The sequence below is a fragment of the Carcharodon carcharias genome, assembly GCF_017639515.1.
Source record: "Carcharodon carcharias isolate sCarCar2 chromosome 5 unlocalized genomic scaffold, sCarCar2.pri SUPER_5_unloc_1, whole genome shotgun sequence".
Classification (NCBI taxonomy): Eukaryota; Metazoa; Chordata; class Chondrichthyes; order Lamniformes; family Lamnidae; genus Carcharodon; species Carcharodon carcharias.
In genome coordinates, this window is record NW_024470534.1 from 73667 (window position 1) to 94006 (window position 20340).

General features: G+C 50.9%; 1 protein-coding gene across 1 annotated transcript in view; it reads left to right on the forward strand.

The window, feature by feature from the left end:
* LOC121273396 (tau-tubulin kinase 1-like) overlaps window positions 1-19731 on the forward strand; it is a 42620-nt gene extending 22889 nt beyond the window's left edge. Inside the window, exons 5-7 of the mRNA XM_041180574.1 lie at window positions 10875-11015; window positions 11425-11529; window positions 19618-19731. Of these exons, the coding sequence (XP_041036508.1) occupies window positions 10875-11015; window positions 11425-11529; window positions 19618-19731 (360 nt within the window). The remainder of the gene's footprint in view (window positions 1-10874; window positions 11016-11424; window positions 11530-19617) is intronic.
* Window positions 19732-20340: the final 609 nt, after the last annotated feature.

The following is a 20340-nucleotide window of genomic DNA, read 5'->3' on the forward strand; positions in this document are numbered from 1 at the left end:
ACAGGCCTATAGTTTCCTGCTTTCTGCCTCCCTCCTTTCTTGAATAAAGGTGTTACATTGACTGTTTTCCAATCTACTGGGACCTTTTCAGAATCTAAGAAATGCTGGACAATTATAACCAATGCATCCACTATCTCTGCAGCCACTACTTTTAAGACCCTACAATGCAGACCACCTGGTCCTGGGGAATTGTCAACTGTTAGGTCTAGTAGGTTTCCTCGCGCCCTTTCCCTGGTTCATGGGGACTGTATTAATTTCACCCTTCCCTATCTCCTTTTGATTTTCACGAATCTTTGAGCAATTTTCTAAGTCTTCCGCTGTGAAGACAAACCCAAGATACCTGTCCACGCCCCCGCTGTTGCTTTGTTTTCCATTATCACACTCAATGACTGAGCTTCCACAGCCCTCTGGGGTAGAGATTCACCACCCTTTGAGTCAAGAAATTCCCCCTCATCTCAGTCTTAATCTGAGCAAGGTTTTTGACAAGGTCCCATATGGCAGACTGGTTAAAAAAATAAAAGCCCATGGGATCCAGGGGAATGTAACATGCTGGATACAAAATTGGCTCAGTGACAGGAAACAAAGTGTAATTGTTGTTGGGCGTTTTTGTGACTGGAAGGCTGTTTCCAGTGGGGTTCCACAGGGTTGAGTACCAGGTCCCCTGCTTTTTGTGGTACATATTAATGATTTGGACCTCAGTGTAGGGGGAATGATCAAGAAAATTGCAGACGACATCTCTTAGGGGAGATGGTGGTGTAGTGGTATTGTCACTGAACTAGTAATCCAGAGGCCCAGGTTAATGCTCTGGGAACACAGGTTCAAATCCCACCACGGCAACTGGTGGGCTTTAAAATTCAATTAATAATTCAATTAAAGATGAGCCTCAGTAATGCTGACCATGAAACCATTGTTGTAAAAACCCATCTGGGTCACTAATGTCCTTTAGGGAAGGAAACCTGCCATCCTTACCTGGTCTGGCCTACATGTGACTCCAGACTCTCAGCAATGTGGTTGACTCTGAAATGGCTGAACCAGACACTCAGTTCCAGGACAATTAGGGATGGGCAACAAATTCTGGCCTTGCCAGTGACGCCCACAGCCGGAGAAAGAAGGAAGTAAAAAATCTTCAGCTGCTTCATCAATGACCTTCCTTCCATCATAAGTTCAGAAGTGGGGATGTTCACTGATAATTGCACAATGTTCAGCACCATTCGCAACTCCTCAGATACTGAAGCAGTCCATGTCCAAATGCAGCAAGACCTGGACAATATCCAGACTTGGGCTGACAAGTGGCAAGTAACATTCACAGCACACAAATGTCAGGCAATGACCATCTCCAACAAAAGAGAATCCAACCATCGCCCCTTCACATTCAATGGCATTACCATCACTGAATCCCCCCACTATCAACATCCTGGGGGTTACCATTAACCAGAAACTGAATTGCACTAGCCAGATAAATACTGTGGCTACTTTATGAGAAGAGAGTGCTGATTGATTGGCAAGTGGGGTCTGGCAGAGATGTTGCCATGGAGAATGCACCAGTTAACTATTGACTGACAGTTAACTACCAAGCTTTGTTTAAATTCAAACCAGGCATTGCTCTGGGGGATGAACCAGCGAATGGCTGTCACTTATTTTGTTTAGCTGAAACAGGTGCAATGTGTGTACATGTTCTTTCTGTCTGCAAAGAACAGGGCCCCATGTATTAATATATGTAGCTTCTAGCATTGTATGTAAGCCACACTGTGAGCCTGACTGATAGTCATAAATTGGTTGTCAGTGTAATTCTTAGCACAATCATGATTGTTCAGCAAGTGTTGTCCATTCACGGAATCACATCTAATGTTGGACACTGTGTTTTGAGTTGTGCAAGCACGGGTTGTTTAGATACGGTCTGTACCTTGCCCGTTGTGAACAGCGGCTGGGAAATGCTGTTTGATACGATTCACCAGTCTTTGGGACATACAGCCTACATACCGAGCATCACACTGGCACTGAAATTCATATACTACATTACTCATTTGTGTGATAGGCAGAATGTCTTTTTGGCTTGACGGCAGCATCCTGTTAGTGGCGATTACCACTTGTGTTGCTCCTGCAGTGTGAAACAGCTAGCTCCACCTGTTGCTCAAAATTTTGTGATACCTTGCCCTTCCAGGGTAATCTGAGGTGGACTGCGTCATTTTCAGGGCTGAAAGTGGTAATTTTAGGGCTGTTCATGAGTTTGTGTGATATATAGCGCAAAATGATCTGATCAGGGTAGTCATTATCCTGCAGGATGCCTTTGATGCCCTTATTTCAGCACTGAGCTTACAAGGTGAGCAAATGGCTTTGGCCCCATTTACAGATTGCCGATAAAGCCAATTTTATAGTACATGTAACTGTAAGAATCCCAGCATGTGTATTGACCAGTGAAGGAAGGGTTGCGGTAAACCATGGTGTCGAACTGCCTGGCAGATTTCTCAACTAGTACGTCAAGGAAGGGAAGTTAATTTGACTGCTCTATTTCAAAGGTGAATTTGAGCGCAGGATGGAGCACATTAAGACATGTAAGGAAATTATTACATGCTGCATTGGATTTACATAAAGCAATCGTAGCATCCATATATTGGAAATATGCAAGGGGTAGGAGGTTGGGTGTCATTCCATTAAAGACACGTTTCTCATAGAACCCAACAAAGATGTTTGTGTGAGCTGGGCCTAGAGGGGATCCCATGGCAGCATCATCTATTTGGGCATACATGGTGTCATTATGAACTCAGCTGCAGTGTTGCTGAGTTCATAAGCTCAATGAATACTGATTCACACATTGGTGGTGGGTCTAGATCGCCATGATATAGCGCTGCAGTGCAGGTAACTATGGCTTCCTTAAGTGGAACATTGGTGAATAGGCTAGCACTGTCAAACGAGCACATGGACACAGCATTACTGTCCATGTGCAATTCCTGTCCGGCCTTCGCAAGTGTGAAGGATTCCTTCACCGTGTATGTGGAAAACTTGCTCAAAACTGGTCGTAACAATTCACCCAACCATTTGGCCAATTCATGCTGTGCAGAACCGCTCACAGGTAAGATTGGGCATGGAGGGACATCACTTTTGTGTGTGTTGGGCAGCCCATACATACAGGGACATAGTGAATGGTGGGGGCGAACCCTGTCGTATACATCCCCTGCTAGCTTGCTGTGCTTTCGCAAGTCTAACTGCTCATGCTGAGCAGCAGGTCCAATGGATAGTGTTAGAATCAAATCTCTTTAAACTGGATTTTTCTTTCTAAAATATCTAAGGAGATGGCAATATTTGGACATTTGGAAGCTGCCTGAGAATTATTTTTTAACAGGGTCATAAGTTCACCTTGGAAGTGTCAATGAGCAGGGTCTTATCCACAGAATCGCTGGGGCTGTATGGTACTTGTGAAGGAGCTGTTTATTTGATTTTTTATTTTGAACTGCAAAGCAGTTTAATTATTGAAAAGCTGGGAGACAGAAAGGCAGTCACATGACAGGGACAAACCTTCAGTTTGAACCTGTGGGTTTACTTTCAGTTTCTTGGGGAAAGGCTGAGAGCAGGAGGCTGCCCTGACCAGCTCTCTCCCCCTCTCTGCTTTGTGAAACTGTGTACGCTTCTCCACCTGTAGCCAGATAATCCTCATCTGAGTAGTCTGTCTGCATGATTTTGGACTTGCTGGTCGAGAGAGGGAGAATTGGTCTAGCTATACTCTCCTCCACGCTGAAGCATCGTTGGTAAACTTTCTGACATCTACTGGGCCCAGTGGCTTCGCCCAAGTTAACTTCAGACTGACAGGATCGAACCACCATGAACTTTAATTTTTCTTTCTTTCGAAGAGGGTTTTCTTTTCATCTGCCTGACTCTGCAGAGACTACCTGTTTGACTGTGTCTGTGCGCGCATGTCCGTCTGTGTGTGCGCGCGCGTGTCCATCTGTGCGTGTGTGTGCGCGTGTCCGTCTGTGTGTGCGCGCGAGTGTCTGTCTGTGCGTGTGTGTGCGCGTGTCCGTCTTTGTGTGCGCGTCCGTCTGTGCGTGTGTCCGTGTGTGTGTGCGCGTGTCCATCTGTGCGTGTCCGCGCGTTTGTCTGTGTGTGCGCGCGCGTGTCCGTCTGTGTGTGCGCGCGTGCGCGCACGCGTCCGTCTGTGTGCGCGCGCGTGTCCGTCTGTGTGTGCGCGCGCGTGTCCGTCTGTGTCCATCTGTGCGTGTGTGCACGCGTGTCCATCTGGGTGGTCTGTGTCCATCTGTGCGCGTGTATCCGTCTGTGTGTGTGTCTGTGCGTGTGTGCGCGCATGTGTCCATCTGTGTGTGTGTCTGTCCATCTGTGCGTGTGTGTGTGCTTGTGTCCGTCTGTATGTGTATCTGTGTTCATCTGTGCGTGTGTGCACGCGTGTCCATCTGTGTGTGTGTGTCTGTGTCCATCTGTGTGTGTGTGTCCGTCTGTGTGTGCATGCGTGTCCATCTGTGTGTGCTCGCGTGTCCATCTGTGTGTGTGTGTGTCCGTCTGTGTGTGCATGCGTGTCCATCTGTGTGTGTCTGTGTCCATCTGTACGTGTGTGCGTGCTTGTGTCCGTCTGTGTGTGTGCGCGCCTGTGTCCGTCTGTATGTGTGTCTGTGTCCATCTGTGCGTGTGTGCACGCGTGTCCGTCTGTGTGTGTGCCTGTGTCCGTCTGTGTGTGTGTGTCTGTGTCCATCTGTGCGTGTGTGTCCGTCTGTGTGTGCACGCGTGTCCATCTGTGTGTGTCTGTGTCCATCTGTGTGTGTGTCCATCTGTGTGTGCATGCGTGTCCATCTGTGTGTGTGTCTGTGTCCATCTGTACGTGCGTGCGTGCTTGTGTCCGTCTGTGTGTGTGCACGCGTGTCCGTCTGTGTGTGTGCGTCTGTGCATGTATGCGCGCACGCACGTGCTAAGGAAGTTTAAAAAGGTTAGTTAGTTATACTTCCATATTATAATTGCGTGTCAACCAGTTGCAGAAATGTATTTAAAGGGAGTTTTAATTTAAAATAAACCAATCATTGAGTTTTTTTAAAAGAAACCTGGTCAGAGTGTCTTTTAGAATCATAGTCATAGAGTTATACAGCACAGAAACAGGCCCTTCAGCCCATCATGTCTGCCGGCCATCAAGCCCCTATCTATTCCAATCCCATTTTCCAGCCCTGGGCCCATAGCCCTCTATGCTATGGCATTTCAATTGCTCATCTGAATATTTCTTAAATGTTATGAGGGTTTCTGCCTCTACCATCCCCTCAGTGTGTTCCAGATTCCAACCACCCTCTGAGTAAAAAAATCCCTTCTCAAATCCCCTCTAAACCTCCTGCCCTTTACCTTAAATCAATGCCCCCTGGTTATTGACACTTCTGCTAAGGGGAAAAGCTTCTTCCTATCCACCCTATCTATGCCCCTCATAATTTTGTATACCTCTATCAGGTGCCCCCTCAGCCTTCTCTACTCTATGGAAAACAACCCCAGCCTATCCAGTCTCTCTTCATAGCTGAAACGCTCCAGCCTAGGCAACATCCTGGTGAATCTCCTCTGCACCCTCTCCAGTGCAATCACATCCTTTCTATAATGTGGCGACCAGAACTTGCCACAGTAATCCAGCTGTGGCCTCACCAGCATTTTGCACAGCTCCAACATAACCTCCCTGCCTTTATGTTCTGTGCCTCTGCTAATAAAAGCAAGTATCCCATATGCCTTCTTAACCACCTTATCTACCTGTGCTGCTGTCTTCAGGGATCTATGGACATGTACACCAAGGTCCCTCTGATCATCTGTACTTCCTAGGGTCCTACCATTCATTGTGTATTCCCTTGCTGTGTTAGTGCTCCCAAAATGCATCACCTCACACTTCTCAGGATTTTCCTCTGGGTGCTAGAAGTCGAGGTAAACAAGTGGCCATTTTGGTGAGAAATTAAATATTTAAATTATTGGTGCAGCCTATGGAGTAGTGGGGCTGGGGCTGGATAATTCACACACTCCTCCCAAACCAGTCATAACAATACGAATTTATACCTGTCGTTAAGAATGGTGTGCATTTTATTGATATAGTCACGCTTGTTAAGGGTCACTATTCCAGTCCCTTTGTTGGGTTTACAGATATCTATAACAAAAACAGAATTACCTGGAAAAACTCAGCAGGTCTAGCAGCATCGGCGGAGAAGAAAAGAGTTGACGTTTCGAGTCCTCATGACCCTTTGACAGAACTTGAGTAAAGTTCTGTCGAAGGGTCATGAGGACTCGAAACGTCAACTCTTTTCTTCTCCGCCGATGCTGCTAGACCTGCTGAGTTTTTCCAGGTAATTCTGTTTTTGTTTTGGATTTCCAGCATCCACAGTTTTTTTGTTTTTATTACAGATATATATGTCTGGGTTGGCCTCGCTATGCTACCAGACTTTTGCATTGCTGAAGGAAGTCAGGGAGGAGATAGTAGATGCTCTGAAGATGATTTTCCAATCTTCACTAGATACGGGGAGGTACCAGGGGACTGGAGAAATGCGAACGTAGTTCCATTGTTTAAAAAGGGATCAAAGGAAATGCCAAACAATTATAGGCCAGTTAGTCTTACATCGGTGGTGAGCAAATTAGTAGAATCAATCCTGAGAGATAGGATTAACTGTCATGTGGAAAAGCATGGACTAATCAGGGATGGTCAGCATGGATTTGTTACAGGAAGGACTTGCCTCACAAATTTGATTGAATTCTTTGAGGAAGTGACAAGAAGGGTTGATGAAGGTAGTGCAGTGGATGTTGTGTACATGGATTTTAGCAAGGCATTTGACAAGGTCTCACATGGCAGATTGGTCAGGAAAGTAAAAGCCCATGGGATTCAGGGTAATGTGGCAAACTGGATAAAAGGTTGGCTTTGTAACAGGAAACAAAGGGTAATGGTCGATGGGTGCCCTTGCGAATGGAAAGTTGTCTCAAGCGGTGTTCCACAGGGCTCAGTGTTGGGACCCTTGCTGTTTGTGTTATATATTAACGATTTGGACGTGGGGGGCACAATTGGGAAATTTGCAGATGACACAAAGATTGGCCGAGTAGTGGATAGTGTAGAGGATAGCCATAATCTCCAAAACGATATAGATGGGTTGGTGGAGTGGGCGGTAAAGTGGCAGATGGATTTTAACATAGAGAACTGTGAGGTCATACATTTAGGGAGGTCAAACAGTTACAGGAATTACACAATAAATGGGAATATACTAAGAGGGTTAGATGAAGTGAGAGATTTTGGCGTACAAGTACACAGGTCCCTGAAGGCAGCAGTTCAAAGTAGTCAAGGATGTAAAGAAGCCATATGGGATGCTCTCCTTCATTGGCAGAGGTATAGAATATAAAAGTAAGGATATAATGCAGGAATTGTATAAAACACTGGTGAGGGCCACAACTGGAGTATTGTGTGCATTTCTGGTCACCACATTACAGGAAGGACGTAATGGCACTGGAGAGAGTGCAGAGGAGGTTTACAAGAATGTTGCCAGGGTTAGAAGAGTGTAGCTACGAGGAGACATTGGATAGGTTGTTGTTATTTTCCTTAGAAAAAAGAAGCCTGAGAGGAGACTCGATTGAGGTACAAAATTATGAGGGGAATAGATAAAGTGGACAGGATAAAATTGTTTCCCTTGGTGGAGAATTCTAGAACCAGGGGACATAGATTCAAGATAAGTGGCAGAAGGTGTAGGGGGGACATGAGGAAGTGCTTTTTTACGCAGAGGGTATTGAGTGTCTGGAATTCGCTGCCCAAGTTGGTGGTAGAGGCAGAAACTCTAAACTCTTTTAAAAAGTACCTGGATCTGCATCTTACGTGCTGTAAGCTGCAGGGATATGGGCCGGGTGCAGGAAGGTGGGTTTAGAAAGGGCATCTGGGTGTCCTCGGGCTGGCATGGACAAGATGGGGCCGAATGGCCTCCTTCTGTGCTGTAACTTTTCTATGGTTCCATGAAAATTGACCAAGTCATTTGGAATCCCCCAATTTGCGTGCGCAAGATCAGCTAGACATGCTTTCGAGGATTCAGCGTCTTCAGTGGCTGCTGCTTATGCCAGGATAGTTGGGAGTAGAGAAGTTCGAACTCAGCAAATGCTTCTTCCCGTTTGATTTGGGATGAAGGCACACTAAAATTGAAACTGTGCGCAAGAACAAACTCGCTCAGCACTCTCCTCATGAAGTATAAATTGTTGTTCCCTTTACATTTGGTATTCTTGCGAATTGTCCTGATGAGTACAATATGAAAAGCTTCAAGAAGTCTTTTTTTCCAGCAATATTTGATTCACAACTAATGGGGACGATAATGACAAGTATGGAGGAGTTGAGGGACCTTGGAGTGAGTGTCCACAGGTCCCTGAAAGTAGCAGAACAGGTCAATAAGGCCATTGGAATCCTTCCCTTTATTAGCCAAGATATTGAGTATAAGAGTGGGGGGTGGGGGTCATGCTGGAGCTGTATAAAACACTAGTTTAAGCCACAGCTTGAGTACTGTGTGTTCTGGCCCACCTCATTACAGAAAGGATGTAATTGCACTAGGGACGGTACAGAGCAGATTTACAAGGATGTTGCCAGGCCTGGAAAATTGCAGCTAGGAGGAAAGATTGGATAGGCTGGGGTTGTTCCCCTTGGAACTGGGGAGGCTGACGGTGATTGATTGAGATATACAAAATAGGTGAGGGGCCTGGATAGAGTGATGGGAAGTGCAGAGAGGTCAGTGATTAGGGAGCATAGAGTTTCAAGTAATTGGTAGAAAGATTAGAGGGGGATGAGGAAATATTTTTCTACCCAGAGGATTGTGGGGGGTCTGGAACTCACTGCCTGAAAGGGTCGTGTAGGCAGAAACCCGCAACTCATTGAAAAGGTGTCTGGATCTGCACCTCAAGTGCCGGAACCTGCAGGTCTAACAGCCAAATGCTGGAAAGTGGGGTGAGGCTGCGGGAGGCTCGGTTTCAGCCGGCACAGACACGATGGGCCGAGTGGCCTCTTTTCTTACATTTGTCTAAATTATGTCAATATCTGAAAAGGAGGAATGTGTAGGGGATTTGGGGAGAGGGGAGGCAGTGACAGTAAGTGAATTGCTCCTTAGGAGAGCCAGAACAGACATGATGGACTGAATGACCTCCTTGTGCCCAGTAACAATTCTGGGAACCTCTGAGAAATCTGTGTTCCTCTAATTCTGGTGTGCAATCCTGATTTCAATTCCTGCACCATTGGTGGCTGAGCCTCCAGCTGACAGAGAGCCAAGGTCTGGGATATCGTCCCTACGCCTCACCTCTCAGCCTCTCTACCTCACTTTCCTTCTGTTAAGATGTTCCTTAAAACCTACCTCTTTGACCGAGCTTTTCATCACCTGTCCCAGTGACTCCTTATTGTTTTTGATTCATTCTCAGGGACGTGGGCTTCGCTGGCTGGGCCAGCATTTAGTGCCTATCCCTAGTTACACCTTGAGAGGTGGTGGTGAGCTGCCTTCTTGAGCCGCTGCAGTCCATTGTGGTGTAGGTACACCCACAGTGCTGTTAGGGGAGGGAGTTCCAGGATTTTGACCCAGCGACAGTGAAGGAACGGTGATATATTTCCAAGTCAGGAGTGGTGAGTGACTTGGAGGGGAACTTCCAGTGTGGTGTTCCCATCTATCTGCTGGCCCTTGTCCTTCTAGATGGTAGTGGGCCGTGGGTTTGAAGGTGCTGTCTAAGGGAGCCTTGGGTGAGTTCCTGCAGTGCATCTTGTAGATGGTACACACACTGCTGCTACTGTGCGTCGGGTGCTGGAGGGAGTGAATGTTGGTGGGATGGGGGTACCAATCAAGCGGCTGCTTTGTCCTGGATGGTGTCCGCATCTTGAGTGTTGTGGGAGCTGCATTCATCAGGCAAGTGGGGAGTATTCCATCACACTCCTTACTTGTGCCTTGTAGATGGTGGACAGGCTTTGGGAGTCAGGAGGTGAGTTACTCACCGCAGGATTCCCAGCCTCTGACCTGTTCTTGTAGCCACAGTATTTATGTGCTGGTCCAGTTCAGTTTCTGGTCAATGGTAACCCCCAGGATGTTGATAGTGGGGGATTCAGTGATGGTAATGCCATTGAATGTCAAGGGTTGATGGTTGGATTCTCTCTTGTTGGAGATGGTCATTGCCTGGCACTTGTGTGGTGCGAATGTTACTTGCCACTTGTCAGCCCAAGCCTGGATATTGCATTTGGACAGGGGGGAGGTGATGGTGTAGTGATACTGTCACTGGATTGGTAACCCAGAGAGCCAGGGTAATGCTCTGGGGACCAGGGGTTCGAATCCCACCTCGGCAGATGGGGGAATCTGAATTCAATATAAAATCTGGAATTAAGAGTCTGATGATGACCATGAAACATTGTCGATTGTGGTAAAAAGCCATCTGGGTCACTAATGTCCTTTAGGGAGGGAAATTTGCTGTCCTTACCTGGTGTGGTCTCCATGTGACTCCAGACCCCAGCAATGTGGTTGGCTCTTCAAGTGTTTGATTCGTTTGCCAGTCAGGAGCCTAATCTCCAAACGCACTGAGATCAGTCTGAAGCAACATTGTACACAGTCTGAATACTCCCACAGATCTTTTGTATCTTGTGGAACATGAAACAGGGGCTGCAGTGGTTCAAGAAAGCGCCTCACTACCACCCTCCCAGGGCAATTAAAACAATGGCCTGGCTGCATTAAGTGCAACAGTCCAAAACTGATCTCTCATATCGCAAACCACCCTCTGAATCCATCTGTACTACACTGAGCAGCTAGTTCTTAGCCCTTCAATTCTCTGTATTAACCTGACTGGGGAGGTAAATGCTGTTGCTCCTTTCCACGCACTGTGCCCTTGAATCCTCACTGCCTTGGCCCCGGTCCTCTGCTGATAGATGTAATGTATTTCAGGGCCGTAACCTGGCAGACCTGCGACGTAGCCAGCCGAGAGGCACCTTCACCATCAGCACCACCCTCCGACTGGGCAAACAGATCCTTCAATCCATCGAAGCCATCCATTCTGTTGGGTTTCTGCATCGTGACATCAAGCCGGTGAGGTCCAGTCAGCAGTCCAGCCTCAACACCGCCAGCAAAAAAGCTTCACATCGGGAGGAAGGGACAGAGAGTCCCTGGGGAGCAGGCGCGAATCCTCACTTCCCCGCTTTCTCCTCTTCCTGCAGACTCTGCCTCGTGTCCCCTTTGCCTCTGTGTCTCGCTAGCCCTGTCCCACTTCTCCTGTCTCTTTCTGCTCCCTATCACGTTAACCACTCCAGCTCATTTGGAGTGGGAAGAAGAGGCCTAATGGCTGTGCTGATGAAAAAGACATGAAGCAGTTGTATTTAATGTTGTATCTCTGTGTCTCCTTTAACCCACACTCTTTCTCATCTCTCTCTCTTCTAAACACCCCCCACCTCACTCCCCCCCCCACCACAATTCCCAACCCCGCTCCCAAACCCTGCAGTCAAACTTTGCAATGGGCCGTCTACCATCGACCTATAGGAAATGCTACATGTTGGACTTTGGTCTAGCACGACAGTACACCAACACGAATGGAGAGGTGCGGCCGGTGAGTAACTGCAGACAGGGATTCTGGAGGGGGAGCAGGGAGTACATGTGGAACTGTACCCCACTGAGAGTCAGTGTGTGTGGGACCCGTACCCCAGTGAGAGTCAGTGTGTGTGGGACTGTACCCCAGTGAGAGTCAGTGTGTGTGGGACCCGTACCCCAGTGAGAGTCAGTGTGTGTGGGACTGTACCCCAGTGAGAGTCAGTGTGTGTGGGAACCCGTATCCCACTGAGAGTCAGTGTGTGTGAGACTGTACCCCAGTGAGAGTCAGTGTGTGTGGGACCCGTACCCCTGTGAGAGTCAGTGTGTGTGGGACCCGTACCCCAGTGAGAGTCAGTGTGTGTTGCTCTGTAGCCCAGTGAGAGTCAGTGTGTATGGATATATACCCCAGTGACAGTCAGTGTGAGTTGAACTGTATCCCAGTGAGAGTCAGTGTGGAACTGTACCCAGTGAGAGTCAGTGTGTGTGGAACTCTACCCCAGTGAGAGTCAGTGTGTGTGGGACCCGTACCCCAGTGAGAGTCAGTGTGTGTGGGACCCGTACCCCAGTGAGAATCAGTGTGTGTGGGACTGTACCCAGTGAGAGTCATTGTGTGTGGGACCCGAACCCCAGTGAGAGTCAGTGTGTGTGGGGACTGTACCCAGTGAGAGTCAGTGTATGTGGGACTGTACCCCAGTGAGTCAGTGTGTGTGGGACCCGTACCCCAGTGGGAGTCAGTGTATGTGGGACTGTACCCAGTGAGAGTCAGTGTGTGTGGGACCCGTACCCCAGTAAGAGTCAGTGTGTGTGGGACTGTACCCAGTGAGAGTCAGTGTATGTGGGACTGTACCCCAGTGAGTCAGTGTGTGTGGGACCCGTACCCCAGTGGGAGTCAGTGTATGTGGGACTGTACCCCAGTGAGAGTCAGTGTGTGTAGGACCCGTACCCCAGTAAGAGTCAGTGTGTGTGGGACCCGTACCCCAGTGAGAGTCAGTGTGTGGGGACCCGTACCCCAGTGAGAGTCAGTGTGTGTGGGACTGTACCCCAGTGAGAGTCATTGTGTGTGGGACCCGTACCCCAGTGAGAGTCAGTGAGTGTGGGACCCGTACCCCAGTGAGAGTCAGTGTGTGTGGGACCCGTACCCCAGTGAGAGTCAGTGTGTGTGGTACTGTACCCCAGTGAGAGTCAGTGTGTGTGGGACTGTACCCCAGTGAGAGTCAGTGTGTGTGGGACCCGTACCCCAGTGAGAGTCAGTGTGTGTGTGGGACTGTACCCCAGTGAGAGCCAGTGTGTGTGAGACAGTACCCCAGTGAGAGTCAGTGTGTGTGGGACCCGTACCCCAGTGAGAGTCAGTGTGTGTGGGACTGTACCCCAGTGAGAGTCAGTGTGCGTGGGACCCGTACCCCAGTGAGGGTCAGGTGTTGTGGGACCCGTACCCCAGTGAGAGTCAGTGTGTGGTGGGACCCGTACCCCAGTGAGAGTCAGTGTGTGTGGGACTGTACCCCAGTGAGAGTCAGTGTGTGTGGGACTGTACCCAAGTGAGAGTCAGTGTGTGTAGGACCCGTACCCCAGTGAGAGTCAGTGTGTGGTGGACCCTTACCCCAGTGAGAGTCAGTGTGTGTGGGACTGTACCCCAGTGAGAGTCAGTGTGCGTGGGACCCGTACCCCAGTGAGGGTCAGTGTGTGTGGGACTGTACCCCAGTGAGATGTCAGTGTGTGTGGGACCCGTATCGCAGTGAGAGTCAGTGTGTGTGGGGACTGTATCCCAGTGAGAGTCAGTGTGTGTGTGTGTGACCCATACCCCGGTGAGAGTCAGTGTGTGTGTGACCCATACCCCAGTGAGAATCAGTGTATGTGGGACCAGTACCCCAGTGAGAGTCAGTGTGTGTGTGGGACTGTACCCCAGTGAGAGTCAGTGTGTGTAGGACCCGTACCCCAGTGAGAGTCAGTGTGTGTGTGGGACTGTACCCCAGTGAGAGTCAGTGTGTGTGAGACTGTACCCCAGTGAGAGGCAGTGTGTGTGTGACCCATACCGCAGTGAGAATCAGTGTATGTGGGACCCGTACCCCAGTGAGAGTCAGTGTGTGTGTGGGGCTGTACCCCAGTGAGAGTCAGTGTGTGTAGGGACCCCGTACCCCAGTGAGAGTCAGTGTGTGTGGGACCCGTACCCCAGTGAGAATCAGTGTGTGTGGGACCCATACCCCAGTGAGAGTCAGTGTGTGTGGGGACTGTACCCCAGTGAGAGTCAGTGTGTGTGGGACTGTACCCCAGTGAGTCAGTGTGTGTGGGAACAGTACCCCAGTGAGAGTCATGTGTGTGGGACCCGTACCCCAGTGAGAGTCAGTGTGTGTGAGACCTGTACCCCAGTGAGAGTCAGTGTGTGTGGGACCCGTACCACAGTGAGGGTCAGTGTGTGTGGGACTGTACCCCAGTGAGAGTCAGTGTGTGTGGGACCCGTACCCCAGTGAGAGTCAGTGTGTGCGGGACTGTACCCCAGTGAGAGTCAGTGTGTGTGGGACTGTACCCCAGTGAGTCAGTGTGTGTGGGAACAGTACCCCAGTGAGAGTCAGTGTGTTGGACCCGTACCCCAGTGAGAGTCAGTGTGTGTGGGACACGTACCCCAGTGACAGTCAGTGTGTGTGGGACTGTACCCCAGTGAGAGTCAGTGTGTGTGGGCCCCGTACCCCCGTGAGAGTCAGTGTGTGTGTGGGACCCGTACCCCAGTGAGAGTCAGTGTATGTGTGGGACCCGTACCCCAGTGAGAGTCAGTATGTGTGGGACCCGTACCCCAGTGAGAGTCAGTGTGTGTGGGACTGTACCCCAGAGAGAGTCAGTGTATGTGGAACGTACCCCAGTGAGAGTCAGTGTGTGTGGGACCGTACCCAGTGAGAGTCAGTGTGTGTGGGACTGTACCCCAGTGAGAGTCAGTGTGTGTGGGATTGTACCCCAGTGAGAGTCAGTGTGTGTTCGACTGTACCCCAGTGAGAGTCAGTGTGTGTGGGGGTCTGTACCCCAGTGAGAGTCAGTGTGTGTGGGATTGTACCCCAGTGAGAGTCAGTGCGTGTGGGACCCGTACCCCAGTGAGAGTCAGTGTGTGTGGGACCCGTACCCCAGTGAGAGACAGTGTGTGTGGGACCCGTATCGCAGTGAGAGTCAGTGTGTGTGGGACCCTGTATCGCAGTGAGAGTCAGTGTGTGTGGGACCGTACCCAGGGAGAGTCAGTAGTGTGTGGGACCAGTACCCCGGTGAGAGTCTGTAGTGTGTGTGACCAGTACCCCAGTGAGAGTCAGTGTGTGTGTGGGACCCGTACCCCGTGAGGGGTCAGTGTGTGTGGGACCCGTACCTCAGTGAGAGTCAGTGTCTGTGGGACCCGTACCCCAGTGAGAGTCAGTGTGTGTGGGACCTGTACCCCAGTGAGAGTCAGTGTGTGTGGGACCCGTACCCCAGTGAGAGTCAGTGTGTGTGTGACGCCGTACCCCAGTGAGAGTCAGTGTGGTGTGGGATCCGTACCCAGTGAGAGTCAGTGTGTGTGGGCCCCGTACCCCAGTGAGAGTCAGTGTGGTGTGGGACTGTACCCCAGTGAGAGTCAGTGGTGTGTGGGACCCTACCCCAGTGAGAGTCCAGAGTGTGTGGACATGTACCCAGTGGAGAGTCAGTGTGTGGTGGGCCCCGTACCCCAGTGAGAGTCAGTGTGTGTGGGACTGTACCCCAGTGAGAGTCAGTGTGTGTGTGACCCGTACCCTGTGAGAGTCAGTGTGTGTGGGACCCGTACCCCAGTGAGAATCAGTGTGTGTGGGACTGTACCCCAGTGAGAGTCAGTGTGTGTGGGGACTGTACCCCAGTGAGAGTCAGTGTGTGTGGGACCCGTATCCTAGTGAGAGTCATGTTTTTGGACGTAGAGTGATTCATTTCTGACTGCCCTGATTTTGTTGCAAATTAATTAATTGCTAATAATGAGCGTGCACGAGGATCCCTGTGGATTAACAGCCTCTGGACGTGACCAGCCAACTGGTGTGGTCTGTCCATGCTGCAGCTGGTGTGAGTCACTCACTGGCCATTGATTTCACTTCATGTCCTGTGTGTCCCCTGCCTGTAAGCAGGATAACCTTGAGCTAAAGGCAAGTCCAGGAACCTAAGCTGCCAGCAGTCTCTGCTCCATGGCTCTCCTGCAGAGTCATACGGCCCTGCTCACTCAGCACTTCCTGTCCTCGCAAACCAGCCTGAGTTAAAGAATTTCTCAGTGCACAATGAACCATCCAGCCAGTGCTGCTGTTGCCCCTCTCTGGATGGGTGTCCCTATCCAGCACATTCCTCTGTCACTGGGTCAAAATCCTGCAACTCCCTTCCTAACAGCACTGTGGGTGTACCTACACCACATGGACTGCAGCAGTTCAAGAAGGCAGCTCACCACCACCTTCTCAAGGGGCAATTAGGGATGGGCAATAAATACTGGCCCATCCAGCGAAGCCCATATCCAATGAAGGAATTAAAAAAGAAACTCGTTTAGTGCTGAGGGAGTGCTTCACTGTCAGAGGGTCAGTACTGAGGGAGTGCTGCACTGTCAGATGGTCAGTACTGAGGGAGTGCCACACTGTCAGAGGGTCAGTACTGAGGGAGTGCCGCACTGTCAGAGGGTCAGTACTGAGGGAGTGCTGCACTGTCAGAGGGTCAGTACTGAGGGAGTGCCGCATTGTCAGAGGGTCAGTACTGAGGGAGTGCTGCACTGTCAGAGGGTCAGTACTGAGGGAGTGCTGCACTGTCAGAGGGTCAGTACTGAGGGAGTGCTGCACTGTCAGAGGGTCAGTACTGAGGGAGTGCTGCACTGTCAGATGGTCAGTACTGAGGGAAGGCGACACTGTCAGAGGGTCAGTACTGAGGGAGTGCTGCACTGTCAGAGGATCAGTACTGAGGGAGTGCTGCACTGTCAGAGGGTCAGTACTGAGGGAGTGCTGCACTGTCAGAGGATCAGTACTGAGGGAGTGCTGCACTGTCAGATGGTCAGTACTGAGGGAGTGCCACACTGTCAGAGGGTCAGTACTGAGGGAGTGCTGCACTGTCAGAGGTTCAGTACTGAGGGAGTGCTGCACTGTCAGAGGGTCAGTACTGAGGGAGTGCTGCACTGTCAGAGGGTGAGTACTGAGGGTGTGCTGCACTGTCAGAGGGTCAGTACTGAGGGAGTGCTGCACTGTCAGAGGGTCAGTACTGAGGGAGTGCTGCACTGTCAGAGGGTCAGTACTGAGGGAGTGCAGCACTGTCAGAGGGTCAGTACTGAGGGAGTGCAGCACTGTCAGAGGGTCAGTACTGAGGGAGTGCTGCACTGTCGGAGGGTCAGTACTGAGGGAGCGCTGCACTGTCAGAGGGTCAGTACTGAGGGAGTGCTGCACTGTCAGAGGGTCAGTACTGAGGGAGTGCTGCACTGTCAGAGGGTCAGTACTGAGGGAGTGCTGCACTGTCAGAGGGTCAGTACTGAGGGAGTGCTGCACTGTCACAGGGTCAGTACTGAGGGAGTGCTGCACTGTCGGAGGGTCAGTACTGAGGGAGTGCTGCACTGTCGGAGGGTCAGTACTGAGGGAGTGCTGCACTGTCAGAGGATCAGTACTGAGGGAGTGCTGCACTGTCAGAGGGTCAGTACTGAGGGAGTGCTGCACTGTCAGAGGGTCAGTACTGAGGGAGTGCTGCACTGTCGGAGGGTCAGCACTGAGGGAGTGCTGCACTGTCGGAGGATCAGTACTGAGGGAGTGCCGCACTGTCAGAGGGTCAGTGCTGAGGGAGTGCTGCACTGTCAGAGGGTCAGTACTGAGGGAGTGCTGCACTGTCAGAGGGTCAGTACTGAGGGAGTGCTGCACTGTCAGAGGGTCAGTACTGAGGGAGTGCTGCACTGTCAGAGGGTCAGTACTGAGGGAGTGCTGCACTGTCAGAGGGTCAGTACTGAGGGAGTGCTGCACTGTCAGAGGGTCAGTACTGAGGGAGTGCCGCACTGTCGGAGGGTCAGTACTGAGGGAGTGCTGCACTGTCAGAGGGTCAGTACTGAGGGAGTGCTGCACTGTCAGAGGGTCAGTACTGAGGGAGTGCTGCACTGTCAGAGGGTCAGTACAGAGGGAGTGCTGCACTGTCAGAGGGTCAGTACTGAGGGAGTGCTGCACTGTCAGAGGGTCAGTACTGAGGGAGTGCTGCACTGTCGGAGGGTCAGTACTGAGGGAGTGCTGCACTGTCAGAGGGTCAGTACTGAGGGAGTGCTGCACTGTCAGAGGGTCAGTACTGAGGGAGTGCTGCACTGTCAGAGGGTCAGTACTGAGGGAGTGCTGCACTGTCAGAGGGTCAGTACTGAGGGAGTGCTGCACTGTCAGAGGGTCAGTACTGAGGGAGTGCTGCACTGTCAGAGGGTCAGTACTGAGGGAGTGCTGCACTGTCAGAGGGTCAGTACTGAGGGAGTGCTGCACTGTCAGAGAGTCAGTACTGAGGGAGTGCTGCACTGTCAGAGGGTCAGTACTGAGGGAGTGCTGCACTGTCAGAGGGTCAGTACTGAGGGAGTGCCGCACTGTCAGAGGGTCAGTACTGAGGGAGTGCTGCACTGTCAGAGGGTCAGTACTGAGGGAGTGCTGCACTGTCAGAGGGTCAGTACTGAGGGAGTGCTGCACTGTCAGAGGGTCAGTACTGAGGGAGTGCTGCACTGTCAGAGGGTCAGTACTGAGGGAGTGCTGCACTGTCAGAGGGTCAGTACTGAGGGAGTGCTGCACTGTCGGAGGGTCAGTACTGAGGGAGTGCTGCACTGTCAGAGGGTCAGTACTGAGGGAGTGCTGCACTGTCAGAGGATCAGTACTGAGGGAGTGCTGCACTGTCAGAGGGTCAGTACTGAGGGAGTGCTGCACTGTCAGAGGGTCAGTACTGAGGGAGTGCCGCACTGTCGGAGGGTCAGCACTGAGGGAGTGCTGCACTGTCGGAGGGTCAGTACTGAGGGAATGCTGCACTGTCGGAGGGTCAGTACTGAGGGCGTGCTGCACTGTCAGAGGGTCAGTACTGAGGGAGTGCTGCACTGTCAGAGGGTCAGTACTGAGGGAGTGCTGCACTGTCAGAGGGTCAGTGCTGAGGGAGTGCTGCACTGTCAGAGAATCAGTACAGAGGGAGTGCCGCACTGTCAGAGGGTCAGTACTGAGGGAGTGCTGCACTGTCAGAGGGTCAGTACTGAGGGAGTGCTGCACTGTCGGAGGGTCAGTACTGAGGGAGTGCTGCACTGTCAGAGGGTCAGTACTGAGGGAGTGCTGCACTGTCAGAGGGTCAGTACTGAGGGAGTGCTGCACTGTCAGAGGGTCAGTACAGAGGGAGTGCCGCACTGTCGGAGGGTCAGTACTGAAGGAGTGCCGCACTGTCGGAGGGTCGGTGCTGAGGGAGTCCCGCACTGTCCGAGGGTCAGTGCTGAGGGCGTGCTGCTCTGTCAGAGGGTCAGTAATGAGGGAGTGCTGCACTGTCAGAGGGTCAGTACTGAGGGAGTGCTGCACTGTCAGAGGGTCAGTGCTGAGGGAGTGCCGCACTGTCAGAGGGTCAGTGCTGAGGGAGTGCTGCACTGTCAGAGGGTCAGTGCTGAGGGAGCGCCGCACTGTCGGAGGGTCAGCACTGAGGGAGTGCTGCACTGTCGGAGGATCAGTGCTGAGGGAGTGCCCGCACTGTCGGAGGGTCAGTGCTGAGGGCGTGCTGCACTGTCAGAGGGTCAGTACAGAGGAGTGCTGCACTGTTCAGAGGGTCAGTGCTGAGGGAGTGCCGCACTGTCAGAGGGTCAGTCCTGAGGGAGTGCTGCACTGTCAGAGGGTCAGTGCTGAGGGAGCGCCGCACTGACGGAGGGTCAGTACTGAGGAGGGCTGCACTTGGTCCACATTACTAGCGCTTCATGACATTTCTCCATCTTCAATGTTTTTGATGAGTTATGATATGTATATGAATGTTGAGCATTCCCTCTGCCCCACTGAATAACACTTCACTGATCCATATTAAGCACCATTATTATTATTCATTCAGGATGAGGCTTCGCTGGCTGGGCCGGCAATCATAGCTCATCCCCAATTGCCCTGAAAAGATATTGACGCCTAACTCTGAGATTAATGCCTCTGGTCCCTAGACTCTTCTACAAGGGGAAACAACCTCTCACATCTGCACCCCTAAAAAGCCCCCTAAAACAATTCGTAAAAAATCTTTCAATAAGGCCACCTCTCATTCATCTAAACTCCAATAAGCACAGGCCCAATCTACCCAACCTCCCCACTCATAAGAAAATCCTCCATACCAGGAACAACCTAGTGAACCTCTCTGGACTGCCTCCAATGCCAGTGTATCTTTCCTTAGATAAGGGAACAAAACTGTTCACAGTATTCTAGCTGTGGACTAACTAGTGCCTTGTATAGTTTTAGCAAGACTTCCCTATTTTATACTCCATTCCTTTTGAAATAAAGGCCAAAATTCTATTGGCTCCCTATTTACCTGTTGCACTTGTATGTTAGCTTTTGTGATTCATGCACGTGGACCCCCCAAATCCCTCTGTGCTGCAGCTTTCTGCAGTCTTTCACCATGGTAAATAATATTCTAGCTCCTCTATACCTTCCTGCCAAAAGTGGCATAACCTCACATTTTCCCACATTATATTCCATCTCCCACATTTTTGCCCACTCACGAAACCTGTCTATATCCCTCTGTAGACTCCTTGTGTCACTCTCACCACTTGCCTTCCCACCTATTTTTGTATCATCTGCAGACATGGCGATAGTACATTCATTTCCCTCGTCCAAGTCATTAATATTTATTGTAAATAATTGTGCCCCCAGCACTGATCCCTGTGGTGCTCCAC